The sequence below is a fragment of the Erithacus rubecula genome, assembly GCF_903797595.1.
Source record: "Erithacus rubecula genome assembly, chromosome: 10".
Taxonomy (NCBI): Eukaryota; Metazoa; Chordata; class Aves; order Passeriformes; family Muscicapidae; genus Erithacus; species Erithacus rubecula.
Genome location: NC_136662.1, coordinates 2,177,293 through 2,195,958, shown reverse-complemented (window position 1 = coordinate 2,195,958; position 18,666 = coordinate 2,177,293). Strand labels below are relative to the sequence as shown.

Genomic DNA, 18,666 nt, shown 5'->3' with positions numbered 1-18,666 from the left:
ACCCTCCAGAAACCAAAGTTTGCAAGAGCCCTGAGCATGTTCCCCACCAGGACCACAGAATAATGTAAATTAATAGCAAATACATGCTAAAAATATGCAAAGGAAAGCTGCTGCCAGAATTCCTGCTCTTTTAAAAAATACTATTTGATTTTGTGCAGGCTGTGATTACAGATGGAATTCTGGACAATTCCCTAACAGGGTTTTCACTCAGTCTTTATCCCAGGATCAGGCACTGCCACCTCACTCATGGCAAGCACTCTTCTGGTGCTATTAAATCCCACAGGAGGACAATGTGGGGAGAAAGGGCAGCTCAGGATGAGTAAGAGGGGCATAACCTGCTCCCTGCCAGCATAAACACTGTGTTTATCACAGCCCTGATACACTGAAAGCACAACAGAAATCAAACAGGACTCTGAGACTCACAGCTACCCCCATCAAACCCCTCACTTGGAAATAACAACTCTGCATGTGCTTAACCTGACCACAGACATGTTCAAGCACTGAACTCAGACAGCAGCCTGCTTGATTTTGGCTGCTCCAGCCCATTTAACAGCAGTTTCCAGAGGTGCACCTGTGCTGCTGCAGTTCCAGCTCTCAGCACTTGCAGGACAAACCCCTATTTCAAAGGTTTACAGCTCTCCTGCAGTGGGGGCACTCAAGCTTTCTTAAGGTTGTGTTATTCTTCACTGTTACATCCCCTTAAAAGCTGGAAAATAAAACTGCATTCCCTATCGACTTTGCCCTTCTGCAGACAGCAAACATTGTATTTTTGGGGAGTTTTAGTGCACATGTCTCTCTCCTATTTATTTCCTCCTTTTGAGCACCTACCTGGATCATCACCATCACTTACAAAAGCACCTGCACAAATCTGCAGGAGGCTCAGTGAGGGGATGTGGCAGCACTCCAGGGAGGGTAACAAACCTTCATTCCCTTGGGCCAGGCATCCCAAAGGGATAATGTACAGGGAAAGCTCCAGGGCACCACTGCAAAGCTCACACAAGGAAATAAAAAACAGAGCAGAGGTCAGGCTGTACAAGACCTGCACCTGTGCAGGCACCTGAAGAGCCAAGACCTGCTCTCCTGGGCACTGAACAGCAGCTCAGCAACAACCAGGGCAGAAAAAGGGACAATTATTGTCTCCATCTCACAGGGACTGGCTGCAGCACAGTGCCCTAATGTTCACAGGCATTCCCAGGCTTGCCTGGAGGATTCAGCCCATCCTAAACACAGAGCTGGGCACAGGGGACATCTGCACCACGAGGAGTCTCATGGTGACACACTCAGGTCCCTGTTGGGCTCTGCAGACTTGCCCAGCTCATGCATGACAGCACAGCCATGGAAAGAACAACATTCCCTCCCATTTCCTCCTCCCTCCCTCACCTCTGCCCTCCCAGGGAGCCCCAAGAGCACTCAGAGGTTTTGACATGACAGCTTGGCAGGATGCATCTGGCACAACAAGGATTTGAACCCAGGCTGCTGTGGCCCAATCCAAGCCCAATTTCCCTTTTATTTCAAATAAGATGCATCATTCCCAAGGGCAGAGCCCCAGCCCCTGTGAGGATCCCAGTACAATTGAGGGCTCTGTACAAATGACAGAGTGTGGGAGGTTGTGCCTCCTGTGTGGGAGTAAAACTCCCTGTGGGGATCTGATAAGGGACCCTGAAAAATTAACCTTGCACAGAGCTCCTCATCCCAGGGAGGATCCTGACTGCTATTTTTACTTGGCAGCTAAAGCACTTCTTCAAAATCAGGCTGATATTTCTTGCCAATTTTGAAATCAGGACAAAGTTCCATCTTAATTTCAATACCTCCTTAAATATTAAGTGATTTATAACGTGCTAAAACTGCAACAGATTGTGCCAAAGCTCCAAATTCTAAATTAATACCAACTCCCCACCCACTGCCTTCCCTGGGCAAAACCTTGGGAGGACAGAAGCAGCAGATTAACATTTCAAAGCTGAGCCCAGCCTTCTCTCAGCTATCTCTGGGTCTCCAGGGCAAACAGGCACTTCCCTTGCTGAGCAGCCAGGAATGCAGATGGCCTGTTGGCAAACTCCTGTCACCTTCAAGGCACACTGCTATCTCAGGGAACAGGAGTCAAATCTGATCTACTGGAAGGGCTCAGAATAAATCTGAGAATGTAATATGCTAAAAAAAAAAAAATTTACAATTTGCAGGCAGGTTAAAGAAGGTAACAGTTCAAAGAAATCAGCTTGCTAAACTGAGGCATCAGATTTTATTTTTAAGTGTGAACTACAGGCAAGTCACTCTAAGAGGTTTTGAAACATGAACAGTGTAATATTAACCACTGACAACACTCAAGTAATGAAAAAACATGTTTTACTTGCAAAAAATGACATTTTCTTTCAACTGAGCACTCCAAAAATAATCCAAGTGGATCCAAATTCAAAGACTCACATCTTTGTCTGCTGCCATCCCTGCATTTCAGAAAACCCATATTCCTGATGCCTGGTGAGCCCAGAGAACTCCAGCATTTCATTTTTTGGCTGCATTCATAATACATGGAAATATTCAAATGAACCAAGGAGATTCCTGGGCAATCTCTGCTTGCCATCAAGCACAGGCAGCTCCCAAGCCCCAGCAGGGATGGCACCTCCCCAGCCACAGGTGCAGTCATTCCCTCCCCTCTGCCTCTGGAATGCAGCTCCCCATCTCCCCTGCCTCTCATTGCTTCTTTTGCATGATGTTCTGTGAGATGTCATCACACACTGAGCAGCTGATGGAAATCCTTCATTTTCAAATTGCAAACGTGCCCCAAAAATGCTTGTAAGCATTCTCTGGGTCTGAAGCCTCCATGCTTAAAGTCTGAAAACATTCAGTTTTAAAATCTGGGTTCAGTGAGATCTGCAGTGTGGGTCAAATTCTATCCCAATGCCTGAGCTAGAAAAATCCCTCTAATGAAAGGAGATGGATTCCCCATCCCTGGCAGTGCCCAAGGCCAGGCTGGACAGGGCTTGGAGCAACCTGGGACATGGGGAGGTGTCCCTGCCCCTGGCAGGGGTGGGACAGGATGAGCCTCAAGGTCCTTCCAACCCAAACCTGGGATTCTGTGAAATAATTACAAATCCACCCACCTAAAGAAGGATCCTGCATGCAACAAGCCAGTCCCCAAACCAGTGAGATGTTTGTACAAACACTGCCAGGTTATTTGCTGTGATAACTGGTTGCTAATGTAGGAAGCCATTTGGGTATAGAAATATTAATATTAATCAGAGATTAATTAGTTATCTGGGAATACTAAAGCAATTTCTTACCAACCCTAGAAAGACATGAGTTATGCCTCCAAGGACGGGTAAGAAGACAAGATCTTTGATGACTAAGAATTGTGTAATTTCACCAAGAGTATCTGGAGAACACAAAGAGAAAATGCAAGTGCTTGACTGTGTCCTGTCCCTCCATTCCTTGTCCCCTGTCCCTCTCCAGCTCTCCCTGAATCCTTCTCCTCTCCAGGTGAGCATCCCCTGCCTGTTTATTAACAATTATTTGGTATAATATAATTTAGTTAAGAGTATTTCTCTTTGCTAACACCAGAACTGTTTCAGTCATTGCAGAGACTCACATCTCCAGAGGACACCAGGCTGACCTGAACAGATAAAACTCTCCTGACTTTGCCACAGGGCTCACTGCTGCCTTCAGCACTAGGATGGGGCAGTTTTCATGTCCTGCAGCACAGCAGAGTTAACTGGGAGCAGCCAGGGGAGCCTCCCCTTCAGCCAGGCAGGGCAAAACCTCCAGGAAATTCAAATAATGGGATGCACCATCCAGCCCCCATCAGCCCTGAGACAGCATGAAGACTTGGCTCACTCTCCTTTTCAATTTTTGGTGATAAAATTTCTTGGCTCTGAACACCCCAAACACCCTTTCCAGAGCCACACAGGACATTGTCATGTTTTCCTTTGCTGTGCTTCCCACTCATTTGCACAAATCACCTTTTCTTCTTCTCTTGAATTACATTAAAATAAACAATGGAAATACACAAAGGAACCTATATTCTCCTATTGAATAATTAGATGCTATCTTTGAGTACATGGCCAAAGTCTGACATCCAATAAATCCAAGACAAAGCCTCAATTAGCCCAGATAATGCCCATAAAGCCAGCAGTGCTTCACAAAGATATGTAAATGTCAGCACCTTCATTTTACAGGAGAAAATGAAGTGCTGAGAGCAGACATGGTCAGATCACATCACATCCAAGAATCCAGACCCCTTTCTTCCCAGACTAATTAGTATATCTTATAATAGTTTTCCTTTACATACTAACAATCATCTCTGCTGTAACATATATCAACAGGCAGGAAAAACTACCCCCAACCCCTTGGAAAAAGTTGTGATATTTCTGTAAAACAACTGAATGTACAATCAATCTGCTTATTTGCAAGTTTAGTAAAAAGCTGCTCTTCTAATTAAATCACAGAATCATTAAGGTTGGCAAAGTTCTCCAAGATCATCCATGCCCAAACTTTGACTGAACATCATTTTGTCAACCAGATCATTGCTCTAAGAGCTATGTCAAATCATTAAAATATAGCTCTAAAGATGTAAAGAAGAGGGAAAAAAAGAGACCTGAAAATGCTTGTAAAAATTAAGAGAATTTTTTCTCGGAGAAAAAAAAAAATCAAGTTTTGGACAACAACCAAAAAACATTTCAATTTTTATCCTTGGCACTCAAAAGTGAAAAAAAATGCCCAATATTTTATAAATCTTTACTTTCAGTAGACAGAGTTAACTGAGCACAAGGAGCTGCTCCACAGAAACAAACAAATTTGGGAAGAAAAGAAGGTGGTTAGTCAGGAGGGATTATAATGGCCCACAGTAAACAGCCTGGTTCATCAAAGAGAGCAAATTCCCCATGGTGAAGATGCTGGGGAATTCTCCCAGAGGAAGTGCAGGCTCTGCTTTCACCCCTGGGTTGGTGGTGAGGAGCTCCAGCTGCCAGCAGGGAATTCTGAACCTCTGGGTGAGCACAGCCATGGATTCCAACCCAGAGCACACCCAGGTGCAAAAGCACTCTCCATTCAGCAGTGGGCTTGGAGAGACCTGCAAAAATAACTCCAGAAAAACAAACCCTCCTTCTTGGAACTCACTCACAGCTCCTATTTCCCAACAACAAACTGTCAGGGCCTTCTGGTGTGGGTTGCAAAAATAAAAAAGCTAATAAAAATAAAAATAAATAAATAAAAAAAGGGAGTGCATGCTGCCAGGAGCCCAGCCTGGCACCTTGGGTGACACAGGAAAAGCCTCTCAGGGCATTGGACCTGTGGCTGGGCTTTGAGGAATGTGCAATTAAAATCAGCTGCTCCCAAAGTGGCACAAGGGTGGAGGCTGACAATAATAAACTCATTTGAAAGCAGTGTCTTCTCCCCAGCTCTACCAGCTACCAAATTAGAAACAGTTCTGGCAGCATTTTGTCTGCTGCTTGTGAGGCAAAAGGGAAGAGACTTGCTAAAATTCAGCTGACAGGTTTTTGCATTTATCCCAAGTTCAACCACGGGCAAGTCTGTGGAGTGGGGAACATCCCTGCATGGCTCCAGCTGACAAGAAACAAAAGGCCAAAAGGCTCTTCATTCACAGAAACTCCATTTCTCCATAAAAATCTCTCCATCAGACTGACAGGACTCTCAGACCAACCATCACAAGCAGCTGCTGTTGGCAACCATCAGAGAATCAGTGCTGAGCTTCTCTGGACCAGAATTTCACCACAGTGAGCAGGGTGGGCATGAAAAACCAGATCTGCACAGTCTGGAGTCACAGAACCATGGAATACCCTGAGATGGAAGGGACCTACAGGGATCATCCAGTCCAGCTCCTGGCCCTGCACTGACAGCCCCAACAATCCCACCCTGTGCTGAGAGCACAAATAATTCTTGAACTCTGGCAGGCTGGAGCCCCAAAATCCCAACCAGCTGCCACAGTGGGGACACAGAAACTCAATCACATTTTAGTAGGAATTTCCTATTCACTCCCACTCTACATGTCCTACTTTAGGCTTTTAAACCTGTGTGACTGCACAGAACTGAACTTTTCCAGAGCAAACACAGCTTCACACAGCAATGCCTTCCCTCTGCATAATGCTGATTATCAAACCAGGCCAGGCAGGCACAGCAGATCCTGACGGGTGCCTCAGGGAGAGAAATTAACCCAAAATTCAGACAAGCAAACCTCTGTTGTATTATGCAGCCTCAGGATACAGACTCATGACTTAACTAAATAGACTTTTCCTGCAGACTATCTCCTACAAACCATCACCCCGTGTTAATCAGGCTTCTGCAGAGCATCTCTGCTCAGCACCCAATTTAATGTGACAAACTGGGAGCTTATCACAGCAGCCATCACAATGCAGTGTGATGGGAAAAGCTCAGAGCCTGCTTCCAGCCTGCATGACCTTTTCCAGCATTTTTATAGATTCTTGCATATATTTATCAGCAAACAGCAGGGCAACAGGGTAATGAGAGCTACTGATAATACCACGAGCAGCAAGTCTGATCCTGTATCAAAAATTACATGTGAAGATCAACAGGACTGAAGCTTGGAGCACAAACACTTGGTTGGTGGCAGAATGGAAAAACCTTAGGAATGGGAGAAAAAATGAAAATAGACAATTCAGAGTGAAAAGAGGTGATACAAGGAAAAACTGATCAAAAACATGGCTGGGTGAGGAGCAGCCTGGAAGGTTCACAGAAGACATTTCACTTTATGGGAGCAGAAAGACAATTGAGCCAACTCCTTCCAAGATGAAGCCACAGGTGAGCCAAGGGAGGCACAGCAGCTCCTGTGGAGTGCAATGGGAGTGCATTGCTCAGCTGAGCAGTGCTGCAGGGAAGTGCAGCACTGACCCTGAGTGCTCCACACACCACCTAATAGCAGGGACCCTCCCTGTTCTAATGCTGGATTATGCAAAAGACCAGCCAGAACTGCCAAGTCAGGGCTTTGCATTATCACTGCACAGCCCAGCAGAGCCACTGAGGTGAGGCATTAGCCTGGGCAGCAGCTCTCATTAACCCTCCTCTCATTAACCCTCCTCTCATTAACCCTCCTCAGTCCCCACCAGGCTGGGCTGACAGATCAGCTTTCTGCTCTGCTGTGCTCCTGGGAAATGACAGGAGTTGCCAGGAATTCCATCCCCAGTGCCTCTGGCACAGCCAGATCTCCTCAGAGATGAAGTCTGTGCCTGCAGAGAAGTCACTGCTCTGAGCCAGAGGTCAGCCTGGAGATCCCCTTTGAGGTGGCACTCAGCTCTGAGGACACCTTTGTGCTCCAAGGGGGAAGTTTTAACAGGTTACATTGGACATGAGGCACAGGGAATTCCCATGAACTCATTCCAACAGTCCCAGGAACTGAGGGAACACTACAGGGCCTCACTCCAAAGAGAACAACTCTTGTAAACTCACAACACTTGCACAGACTATCAAATTCAGGGCACATTTCCAGCCCTGCCTGACCTAACCACCCCTCTCTGAAGAAAACAAGATGCTCTAATATTTGTTTTCCAAGCTGACTACAGCAAAAGGAACTGCTGTGACCCTGAAGTGAGACCCCAAACAAAACATTTCCAGCCTGAAAAAGTTTGCTGCACTCTTGAAATGTTTACCACAATAAATCTGGAAGGTTACTGGTAGGCCATGCAAGGAAGTTTGACTTCAGAAAGGGTGATTGTGACAATGCAGCTCTTCAAAGTGAGCTGTAAACTTGTAAGTAAATACACATTCCTGAGAAATAGCCACACTCAGCTTGCACAATAATATTTAAAATACTTCAGAAGAGTAGAGGGTTTGCTCTGGTTCTGCTCTCAAAAGTGACAAGGGCAGGAAAACAGCAATCTAAAGTACAGGAGCTTGCAAAGAGCTCTCCATGCAGAGAATCACACACACATGGAATTTAATGCCCACCCCAGGCTGTTTGGGGATATATCAATGAATATCTGGTAAAGACAGCTCCTGTGCAGAAACACAGATTCCCAGCCACACCAACCGATTTGCAACACAGAAACCCCCAAAATTAGTGGGTTTAGCATGGAGTCTTGCCCTTGGTGTTACCAGAGCTGCTCCATCAATAACCTCCAGCAGTGCAGTTTGCTCCCAGGGGGTGAGATGGCCAAGGGCAGCACCCTGAGCCAGCCTGCTCCAGGCACTTACAGTGGTGTGGTGAGAGACGCTGCCGCCGATGGTGAGGTTCTTGAGGAGCTGTGGGGAGCCTCCATACTGGCCTGAGATCTGCTTCCTGACCTCAGCTGCCACGGTCCTGCAACGACACAGGGACACAGTTACCTGGGACAGGGCAGGGTGTGGATCAGACACACTCCCTGTGCTGCTGGAAGGGATCCAGAGGCTGCTGCTGCAGCAGGGCTGTCACCAGTGCTGGGAATGGATCCTGCACCATGAGCTCCCAGGACTCACACAGCTCTCACAAGGCTGAATATACACATTTTTAACAGCAATAATTATTTGTTTTTCTCCCTTTTGTGAACTGCTCTTCTGTGCACATCTGTGGCAATAAAATGCACGTGACCCCTGAGCACAAATTAACTTCTTCCTAGGAAAGCTCTTCTCACCCTTCAGCAGCTCCTGGTCACACAGCTGCTCCTGTACTCTGCATTTTCATCCCTCTGCCTATTTTTGGGGTTTGCAATCACAGTCAGACAAAGGACCAGGAAACAAATGACTGGGTCAGAACAAAAAGGTGTTTCCCTTCCCACGTAGGAAAGGTAAAGGTGACAAGCAGAGGAAATGCTGGCACAGAGCCTTGGGTCTCTGCCAGAGAGAAATTCCACCACTGGGTAATTTTCTCACCAGGAATGGAAAGCACAGAGCAGCCCCTCCATTCCTCCATGGTTTTCCATTTTGGCTGAAGAGCCACATTGTCTTTGGTAAGGCTGAAAACACAACAGGTGTTAAAGCCACCTGGAGGGGGAAGGAAGGACTCAACAGAGAGGGGATGCTGCTGGCCAGGGGCTGTCTGAACCAAGAGCCACAGGTCCAGCCCCACCACAGCCATCCCCAGCTCTCCAGCCTCTATCCCAGCAGGAAGCTGCAGCTCCTCTCAGCAGGGACAGCCAAGCCTCTGAGTAGGGTGGGAATGGTTTTGTTCCAAAACCAAAACCCAGATTCCTTCCACGAAAAAAGCTGTGTAGCTGAAAAGCTGCTGAGTACCCCTGGCCCACAGGACCTCACCAAACAAATGCTGCTCTGCAGGAGTCAACACCCAATTTATTAGTGACAAACCCACCCCAAGGGTCATTCACCACATCACAGCACTGATGGCAGCTCTGGCTCCCACAGCAAATCCCCAGCTCCAAGCAGACACTAACCAGCCCACAAGGCACATGAAGGCACAAGCACAGGGATGATTTTTTTCTGTATCAGTGACCTTTGAGCATCCTCATGGCTAAGAGTGCCCTGATCTCACCAGGGGGACTGTGCTGATTATCAGCACAGCACATGAGCTGCTAAAATCCTGCCAAGGAGATGGTTAAACCTGTCCTGAGCTAAACCTGGACATCAGGATGGGCTCCTGGGTTTGGGATTGCAGCTGGAGGCAACAGCTGTCAGTGGAAAAGAACTCTAAGAGGGAACTGGCTGGGACAATTGAGGCTACCATGGAGAGCAGATGTTTCCTCAGGCCAGAGGATGGATGTAAGATTAGCTAGAGGAAGCATTATTTTGTCTTTTTTAAAAAGTAGACTGCAGGAGGGGAAAAAAATTAAAGTTTTATGTATTCTGGCTGCAAGAAGTCATTTCCTTCATGTCTGCCTTTATCCACAGGAGCTGATGTTTTCACTTCTGGTGGGTGGCTTCTGTCCTGCTGGGCACAGGGAACATCCAGAAAAAGCCATCTTCCTGCTCCCACCACGTGTGCACACACAGACACAGGTGAGAGCAAACCACACGTGCTGCTGGCTTTTGTAGGGAAATTTGGGATGGATTAAAGTGGCTGCTTGGCATGGAAAACACCATGGAGCTGTGTCCTGAGGATGCACACAGGCTCAGTGTGCTCTGTGTCCCTCCTGAGGAGCCACAGAGAAAACCCTGGCAGGAAAAATCTGAGCCCAGCACAACAGAGGAAAAACCAAAATCCTTTCCCCATTTTCAAGAATCATTGTTTCCAGATGGAAGTACAGCCAGAGGAGGGAACCTGTCCTCAGCTGTGGAACACAGCCATGCCTGGCTCCTGCTGAACCCATGGATCCTCAGGAACCTGAGGCATCTCCTGCTCCAACAGGGGAAGGAATGTGCTGCCACAAAAGGGGGGCACTGATCAGCCTTGCTGCTGCCCCATTGATAACCTCACTGGCCTCTGAGGATTCCCCCAAAGCACAACCACAGCAAGTCAGAACTGAGCCTCCAGTGGGTCTCACAGGAAACCAGCATTTCTCTCAAGTCTGAGGCATCCCTGTCTCTCCAGCTCCCACAAGCACCATCAAAACTTCCCACATGATGTAAATGGACATGTCTAAACCTCAGAATTCCTGAGTGCAGGAGTTACTGCATTCATTCCAAGCCTGCAGCCCAATCCACAGCTCAGCTCCTTTCTGTATCACTGCACCCTCAGAGGTTTTGGACACCACCTCCCCAGCAGAAAGCATCCTGCTTCTGACACTTGGAAACCATCTCCTACTGCAACCTGATCTCCAGCTGTATTTATGAGTAATCTGTACCCCTCTGGCTTTGTGGCAGCATGATCAGGTTCAAGAAGCCTCTGCCACTCCTTTCTGCCTGCCAGGTGCCCCTTCCAGCCTCTGAGCTCCCTTGATCAGACAATGGCTATTCCAGAGTTGTTCCAGTTGGAATCACACCCTCCAGCAGATGTGCTTCATCCTGATCACTCACTCCAGAGGAGGAGTAGAACCTTTGGAGAACCAAGTGCATACTTCCACATATCTTAGAGAAGAGGAAATATATCTTAGGAGAAAATATCTTAGCTGACATCTTTTAGGGCTGCTTCCTCCCAGAGGCTCCCAGTTTCCCTGAAACAAATAACACCAGGTCTAGTGGAAGGTGTCCCTGAGCCCAGGATGAGCTTTAAGGTCCCTTCCAACCCAAACCATTCCATCACTCCATGAACACACTTGCCTTCTCCTCCTCCTCCATTCCCAAGGGCTGTTTGTCCATGGCAAACTGTTCATGACCAGCAGTTCATGTTACACTAGAGCCCTGAGCACTATTTCTAACCTAAAGCAATGCTGGTGTTGCACCAAACCCCATCAAGAAGAGAGAAATAAATATTCTCCAAATATAAAAAAAATAATAATTTGGTAGAGCTGAAGAGCCATTAAAGCTTTGATAACTGAAAGGACAAATAAAAAAGTGCCTCTTTAATAACTTATCAAATATTCAAGACATAACCTGGGAACCTCAGACAAACACTCCAGTTAATTACAGCCCACAGCCTCATGAATGTCTATGTTTAAAGTACATCTTCCCCAGTCACTTCCTTTCTGACCTTCTTCACTGGTTAATTATTGTGTGTGCATGTGGTTCACACAGAAAAAGAAAAAAAAAAACACAAGAGGAAAAAAATTCCCCTTGGAACTGGCTCCTAAAGCAAAACAAAACTGGTCATTCTCAAAGTACTCTGAGCTGCAAGTAACAAAATGAAACCATTTGTTTGCACTCCCAGGCTTCTTTACTACACACAAAAATAATTTCTGTTTCTATATGCCCTGTCTGGTCAAACCCAAAAACTGTTCCTTTTTTTTTTTTTTTTTTTTTAAACATTTTTTTAGCTTAAGCAGCGAACTGGAAATATCAGTTCTTCTTTTTGCCTTCCCAAAAAAAGACTGCCCAAGATCTGCCTGGTGATGCCAAGCAAGGTTAGGAACTCTCCTGTTTCCCAGCAAAGGTGGCTCAGGGACAGCCTGGGCTGATGTGAGCAAGTTTCCCTTTTTCACAGCCCTCTCCACTGGGAAAGGGCAACACAAATTGCTTCTCCCCATCCTGCTAATGACAGAACTGTTCCTCCTGCTGCTTGTTCTGCCTCACAGAGAGAGAAAACTGCATTTACCCATCATTTACTTTTTCAAGGGAAAGCATCACCCTCTGCTCAGCCAGCACGGGCTGGAGGCATCCTCACTCACTGTGCCTGGATGTGAATCCCCAAGCCCAGTGGCACTGGCTGAGTGTGTCACCTCTGCAGAGAGGAGCTGGCCCTCTGTCCCCTCTGTCCCCAGCTGGGCTGTCCTGCCTGCAGCCCCATCCAGGTGTGAGTCACCAACCAGGGAAGCTCTGCTGGATGAGGGAACTGCCCCAGGGATGCAGGCAGAGCTCTGGCCTGGAGCCACCCTGCCAGCTCAGCCTGCACCCAGCCTCCCTCCCAAACCCCAGGTCCTGTTTCCTTCTGAGTGAACTCCTTCCCCTTGGAGTGAGATGGGTTTGATTTACAGCAGAGGAAATGCCCAGCCTGATCCTGCCTGCTGCAGGGTGCATGTGGGTTCTTAAATTAACACAGATGAGCAACAACATGTTCCCTTTTTCCTCACCATTGATTAAAAGAGAAAACATCACACAACGCTGCCTGTGGTGCTCTTCTGCTAATATTTTGATTATTGAGGCTGAAACATCACCCTTGGGCTGCAGTGGAGGCAATGAGCTCCCAGGACACCTGACTGGAAATCACCACAGGGCTGGATCCTGCAGGACAGCAAAGCCACACCTCAAGCCAAAAACACCCAACCAAAGAAGGAAGCCTTGGCCAGGGAAGCAGCTCTGCAGCAGAGCCCTAGAGATGAAGTTTTGTCCCTGCCTTCTCCCTTGCTTTAAGCAGGCAGGGATTTTCTTGGGCTTGCCAAGTGCTGCTGACACCCACACGAGACTCCACAGAGGCTGCACGGGGACAGCCAGTGGGACTTCTGGAGAGAACAGGAAAGAGATGCTCTGAAATTCCTCTTAAAAATCCTTTCAGTTATCCCTGACAGTGTTTTGACAATGTAAATGGCATCTGGATGTGGGAAGAGAATAAACTGTGATGAATATTCTGCTGTGACCACGTTTCTGGCCCAGTTTGGTGCTCCTGGGAGCCAGTGACAGCTCTGCTGTTGGTTTCAGTGGGTGCAGGTTTCACACCATCCCTCCTTACCCTGGGGCTGGGCAAAGGAGGCTGTCAGCCCCCCTGACACACCATTTAGGGAGTGTGGAAGGGCTCTAAATGAACAGAAATGCAAATCCCAAGTCCCCTTTCACAGCACCCCATCAGTGTAAAGGGAGCTGCAGCAGAAATAAGATGCTCTGAATGTAGTGAACACAAGTGTTTTCCCCTCAATTCAAATCCATAGACAAGCTGATTACTCCAGGAATCCCATGTAGTGTAAGAGCCTTGGATGATGGGGAATTTCCAAGTCACTGAGTGTCTGAGAGAAGGATCAAGTGCTGAAGAACCCCCAGCCCCAGACAGCAGCACCTCATGGGGTGCCTATTCACATGGGAGCACCTGGGAAGGGGCTGCACCCACAAGGTAAAAACTGTTTTTTCTGGATCCCACTGACAGCTGAGCACAGAAAACTGAAAATCCTCAGCAAAAGAATATAGAACACTAGTAAAAATCACCCTGTGGGGTTTGTGTGAGGCTGGAATGCACTGTAAAACAGAGGGCAGGGCAACTGTGCTGTTCCAAGTCACAGGGATCCTCTCCCACTGTGGAGCAGGAAAAGAAAATCAAAACCCTTTCCAAGCAAAGACACTTCCATGGCAATGGTCTGACCAAAGCAGCAGCTCTGAATTCCCCAGATAACCCAGCCTCAGGATGGTCCCAGAGCACAGAAAGTCAGGGGCTCACAGGAAAGGCTACCTGAGTCTATCCCTGTCATGTTTTTGCAGGGTGAGGTTTAAAAGGGGTTTTCTTCCTCTTTTTTTGAACTCTAAAAAGCCTGCACACCTTTTTCTCTGCTCCAGGAAACAGTGGAGTGCTGGGATACAACATGCTCCAGTTACTGGGACATCCAGGAACTCAGATTTGGTGGAAGGGGTTTCCACATTCTATTTCTCTGCAATATCCAAAAAATGTAGTGGAATAACACAACAAGGAATGTTCACCAAACACAGGTGGCACTGAAGTTCCTCTACTCCCACACTGAGATGGAAGCAACAGCATCTGTGCTAAAGAGGGTGTGATGCACTACAGTTTAATAAGAAATTTCCTACCAATAGATTTAAAATTAAAATTTAACAATTTCATCAAGATCTCAAGGATTATTAAGTCATTATACTAAGTTTAACTCAAGAGTTTCTTCTGATGGAGATGAGAAGAATTACTAAGCACCTGTGATGGACAAATTCTAGTTTAAATCCATCCTGCAAAAACTCAGTAGGACAATCATGAAGACACCTTGTAACATAGTCTCAAAAAGATATTTTGAAACTTTTGGGGCAATTATTGATCACCTCTGCCCAACATTTAAAGATTTGGGTGCCAAGACCAGGCAGGGCATGGCACTGGCATTCTGCAGTGGCTGAAGAAAGCACAGCAGGTAAATAAATCAGAGCTGTGGGACAATCCCTGGGCTTTCCAAGAAACAGCTCAGCCCATCCCATGTTTGTTTTTCTACCTCTACTGTAACAAGCAGTTTAGAAACTCGCAGCTGGACTAAAGGAATTAGTCTTGGATCTCAATGACATCCATTAGAAGCACACAGGCAAAGCAAGAGCAGCATGGCTGCTTCCTGTGAATAAGACAAATGCTATGTGTACCTCGATGAGTCAGCCAAACCGGAGGGCAGAGTGTGAAAATGTGAGGGATCTATTCTTCTGGAAACAATGGGACTGGGGAGGGCTTCCAGCAGCCACCAGCACAGCTCTGGGACTGCTTGCTCCAGGCTCTCATCCCCTAAAACACAACATTCCCAGCAGAAGGAAGGACAGCACAGCCTGGGCATCCCCAGGTGCAACGTGCTGCCCACAGGTTTTTGCCTTCATGAGCACTGGATGTGCAGACCACAAACCAGGAATTTGAGATTTCTCAGAATATGACAATACAACATGGGAAACCCCACAGAAAACTTAAGATTCTTACAAGTGTAAAAAAGTTGGAGATGCAACAGCCCTGACCTCACTGCACAGCACCTGGGTCCTTCTACAGGCACAGGTGAACCCAACCTGTTTGAAGACCACACCTGCCCAAAAACACACTGAGAAACACAGAGTGGATCAGATTGGCCCAAAAGGAGCACAGAGGTGGCACAGCTGTGCTACAACCCAGTGAACCAGGCAGGAATGCTGAGCACCACAGTGGCCACCCCAGGGCCATCATATTGAACTTCCTGCCTGGGCTGTACAGCTCTGACACTCTGACTTCCAGCACTCCTCTCTCATGTGACTATTTCTATGACTACAGTCAAGAAGCAGGAAAAACGGTCTGGCAGCAAATCCATCTCCCCCCACTCCTTGATCTGTCACGTTAACCCCTGGCTGGTGCACATCAAAACGTGCAGAGAACAGCAATGTTTTCACGTGTTTGCAGATCATGAGTGGGGTGGGACTGATGTCACTCCTCCACCTCCTACCCAGCCTTTTCCTTTGACCTCTTTCTTTGTCCATGACCCCTCTCCATCACAGCTTCCCTAACTGCAACTATTTGTACCTACACTTTCTCACTCCATGGCACGGAAATGAGATTCCTGCTACTGTCCACAGCCTCCTGAACTGCTCTGATGGTTCTGGCTGTGACTCCACTGCCGGTCACAGGCAGGAAATGTACCATGGTCAGACCGCAAACAGAAAACCTGCTCCCACCTGGAACCACATGCCTAACACGGAATGTAAATAGGCAGAAACCTGCTGCTGGCAGGTAAATTTCTATAAATCCTCCTCTCTCAAAAATCACCAAACTTTGAGAATCGCAGGGATGCTGAGCCCCGCGCCGCCCAGGGAGCGGTGGCTCGGCGATGCAGCCGCGCTCGCACACAAAGGGAAGGCGCTGGAAGGAAGGCAGCTCCGCGTCTCCGCATTCCCCACGGGAGGAGGTGGGCGCTCCCCGCCCAGGTGCGGGGCCGGGCAGGGCCGGGCCGGCAGGAAAGCGCCGAGCCGCCCATTGTGCGGGAGAGGGGCTGCACCGAGCGCCCGCCCGGCGGCCTTTGTTCGCGGCAGCGGAATTCCACGGCTCTTTTCCTCCCTCCCTCCCCCGCTCCCCGCGGCAGCTCCCCCGGGGCAGCGGCCCCGCGCTCGGCCCCGCTGCGGGCCCTTTGTGCCGGCCGGGGGGGGCCGCGGCCGCGCCGGGCGGACCCTGCCCGCTTCCCCCCGGGGCCGGCAGGGCGCGGGGGCCGCGGGGGCCGCGCCGGGCCCGCTCGCCCCCGGGGCGCGGCGGCGGCGGAGCCCCTCGGCCGGGCGCGGTTCTCCCGGGCGCGGTGCCGCCGCCCCGCCGGCGCGGCCGCCCCGCTCGGTACCTGCTGATCTTCTGGGCGAAGGCGCGGCGCTCGGCCATGGCCGCGCTGCGGGCTCCGCGCTGCCGGCCCGGGCAGCGCTCGGCCGCCGTAATGCTCCGCCGAGCCGCGCACTTGAGCGGCGCAGCTCCCACCCCCGGCGCTCGCCGCGCCCGCCGCCTCCTCCCCCTTCCCGCCAGGGGGCCGCTCCTCGCAGATATACGGCGGGGAGTGACCGCGGCCGGCCCGGTCCTGTCCCCATCCCCGTCCGTGTCCCCATCCCTGTTCCTGTCCCCATCCCTGTCCTTATTCCTGTCCCCATCCCCGTCCGTGTCCCCATCCCCGTCCTCTGTCCCTATTCCTGTCCCCATCCCCGTCCGTGTCCCCATCCCTGTTCCCATCCCCATCCCCGTCCGTGTCCCCATCCCTGTTCCCATCCCCATCCCCGTCCGTGTCCTCATCCCCGTCCGTGTCCCCATCCCTGTCCCTATTCCTGTCCCCATCCCCGTCCGTGTCCCCATCCCTGTCCCTATTCCTGTCCCCATCCCCGTCCGTGTCCCCATCCCTGTTCCCATCCCCATCCCCGTCCGTGTCCCCATCCCTGTCCCTATTCCTGTCCCCATCCCCGTCCGTGTCCTCTGTCCCTATTCCTGTCCCCATCTTTGTCCCCATCCCTGTCCGTGTCCCTATTCCTGCCCCCATCCCCGTCCGTGTCCCCATCCCTGTCCCTATTCCTGTCCCCATCCCCGTCCGTGTCCTCTGTCCCTATTCCTGACCCCATCTTTGTCCCCATCCCTGTCCGTGTCCCTATTCCTGTCCCCATCCCCGTCCTTTTCCAATGTTGTCCCTATTCCTGTCCCCATCCCGGTTCCTGTCCCCATCCCCAGGGTTGTGGCCCCCACTGGCCTCAGGTTTCCGCCCTGTCCCGTCCCCTTGCGGTGCCGCTCTATCCCCGTGTGAAAACAGCGTGGCCGGGCTTGTTGTCGGCACTGACGGGACCCGCCGGTGATTTGGGGTAAAGGCTCCTCAGCATCACTCCCCAGCCCAAAACTGCTGCCAGGCCAACCCTTGGGAGCACCAGAATCCCGGGATTGCTGAGGGTGGAAAAGCCTCCAGGGGCACCGAGTCCAGCTTGTGTCTGATCCCACCTTGTCACCCGCCCAGAGCACTGAGTGCCACCTCCAGGGGTGGGGACTCCAAACCTCCCTGGGCAGCCCTGCCAATGTCTGACCACCCATTCCATGAAGAAATTCTTCCTGATGTCCAACCTAACCCTCCCGGCACAGCATAAGACCTTGCTGGGTGTTGTGAGTCTGCAGGGCATGGCCAGGTCCCTTGGCCAGACGAAACTGGGCTCCCAGTCAATCCTGCCCCATATCATCCCATCTTTTCTTTCAAAAAGGCTGAAAATTGTCCCATCAGAAGATGGTTGGAGGATTGCACCATCCATCTTCCCATCCAAACATGCCATTACTACCAGGGTCTCCAACCACATCATGCTTGGGGGTTATTCTAATGGGATGAGTAGGTAGAAGATGGGGAGTCATTGGAAAAAAAAAAAAAAAAAAAAAGACTTTTTGTGACTTCAAAAAAAGACTGAGCCCAGGACACAATCTGACAGATAACTCCAAGTCGCTGTTACCCAGCATATGCTGTGCATTAATCCAAACCAGAGAACTATTAATAGTCACCCAGGAAGTGCCCCAAAGCAGGAGTGTTAATTCCCCCACTCCATCTGTTTGCATTGTGTGAACCTTTCACACATTGAGGACACCAATCCTTCCCCTTGCAGGAGCTGCTGATTTCCAGCTGTAATTCCTCTGCTTTATTTTATTTCCCCAAAATCTGCAAACATCTCCGTGGGTGAGTGATCCCAGTGGATTTAAGGCAGCCACCAATGAATCCCCTGTGGGTGAGGCTGTGCCCCATGACACAAAGGTGCTGTCATGTGTCACACAGAGATGCTGGCAAGCAAAGACCTATTGTAGGCACTGAGAAAGGGATGTTCTGCTCAAGGGGGAGGGGAGGAAATAGCCCACAAAGTCTGCCAAAACAAAAGACTTTTGCTCTGGAGTTGCTGCCTGCGTGTGGAATTGCACACTGACACAGAGTGGATGGGAGAAGAGATTTATCTCCTTATATCCATAGAAATTGTGGCTGCCCCATCTCTGGAAGTGTTCAAAGGCAGGTGGGACATGGCTTGGAGCTGAGACAGTGCAAGGTGGGACTGGATGAGCTTCCAGCTTCCAACCCAAACCAGTCTGGAATTCTATAACCAAATTCTCATATCTGAGTGTGTGTG

The 18,666-nt window shown here is 49.5% G+C and overlaps 1 protein-coding gene across 17 annotated transcripts in view; it reads right to left on the bottom strand.

The window, feature by feature from the left end:
- Positions 1 to 16,537, bottom strand: part of DOCK7 (dedicator of cytokinesis 7) — a 91,684-nt gene extending 75,147 nt beyond the window's left edge. For all 17 annotated transcript variants that reach the window (XR_013775297.1, XM_079313963.1, XM_079313964.1 and 14 more), the window contains exons 1-2: positions 16,389 to 16,537; positions 8,155 to 8,260 (exon numbers count right to left, since the gene is read on the bottom strand). Coding sequence is in view for 16 of the 17 variants with exons in the window: in XM_079313963.1 (XP_079170089.1) it covers positions 8,155 to 8,260; positions 16,389 to 16,426 (144 nt within the window). In the remaining variant the exon portion in view is untranslated. The remainder of the gene's footprint in view (positions 1 to 8,154; positions 8,261 to 16,388) is intronic.
- Between the last annotated feature and the right edge of the window lie 2,129 nt (positions 16,538 to 18,666).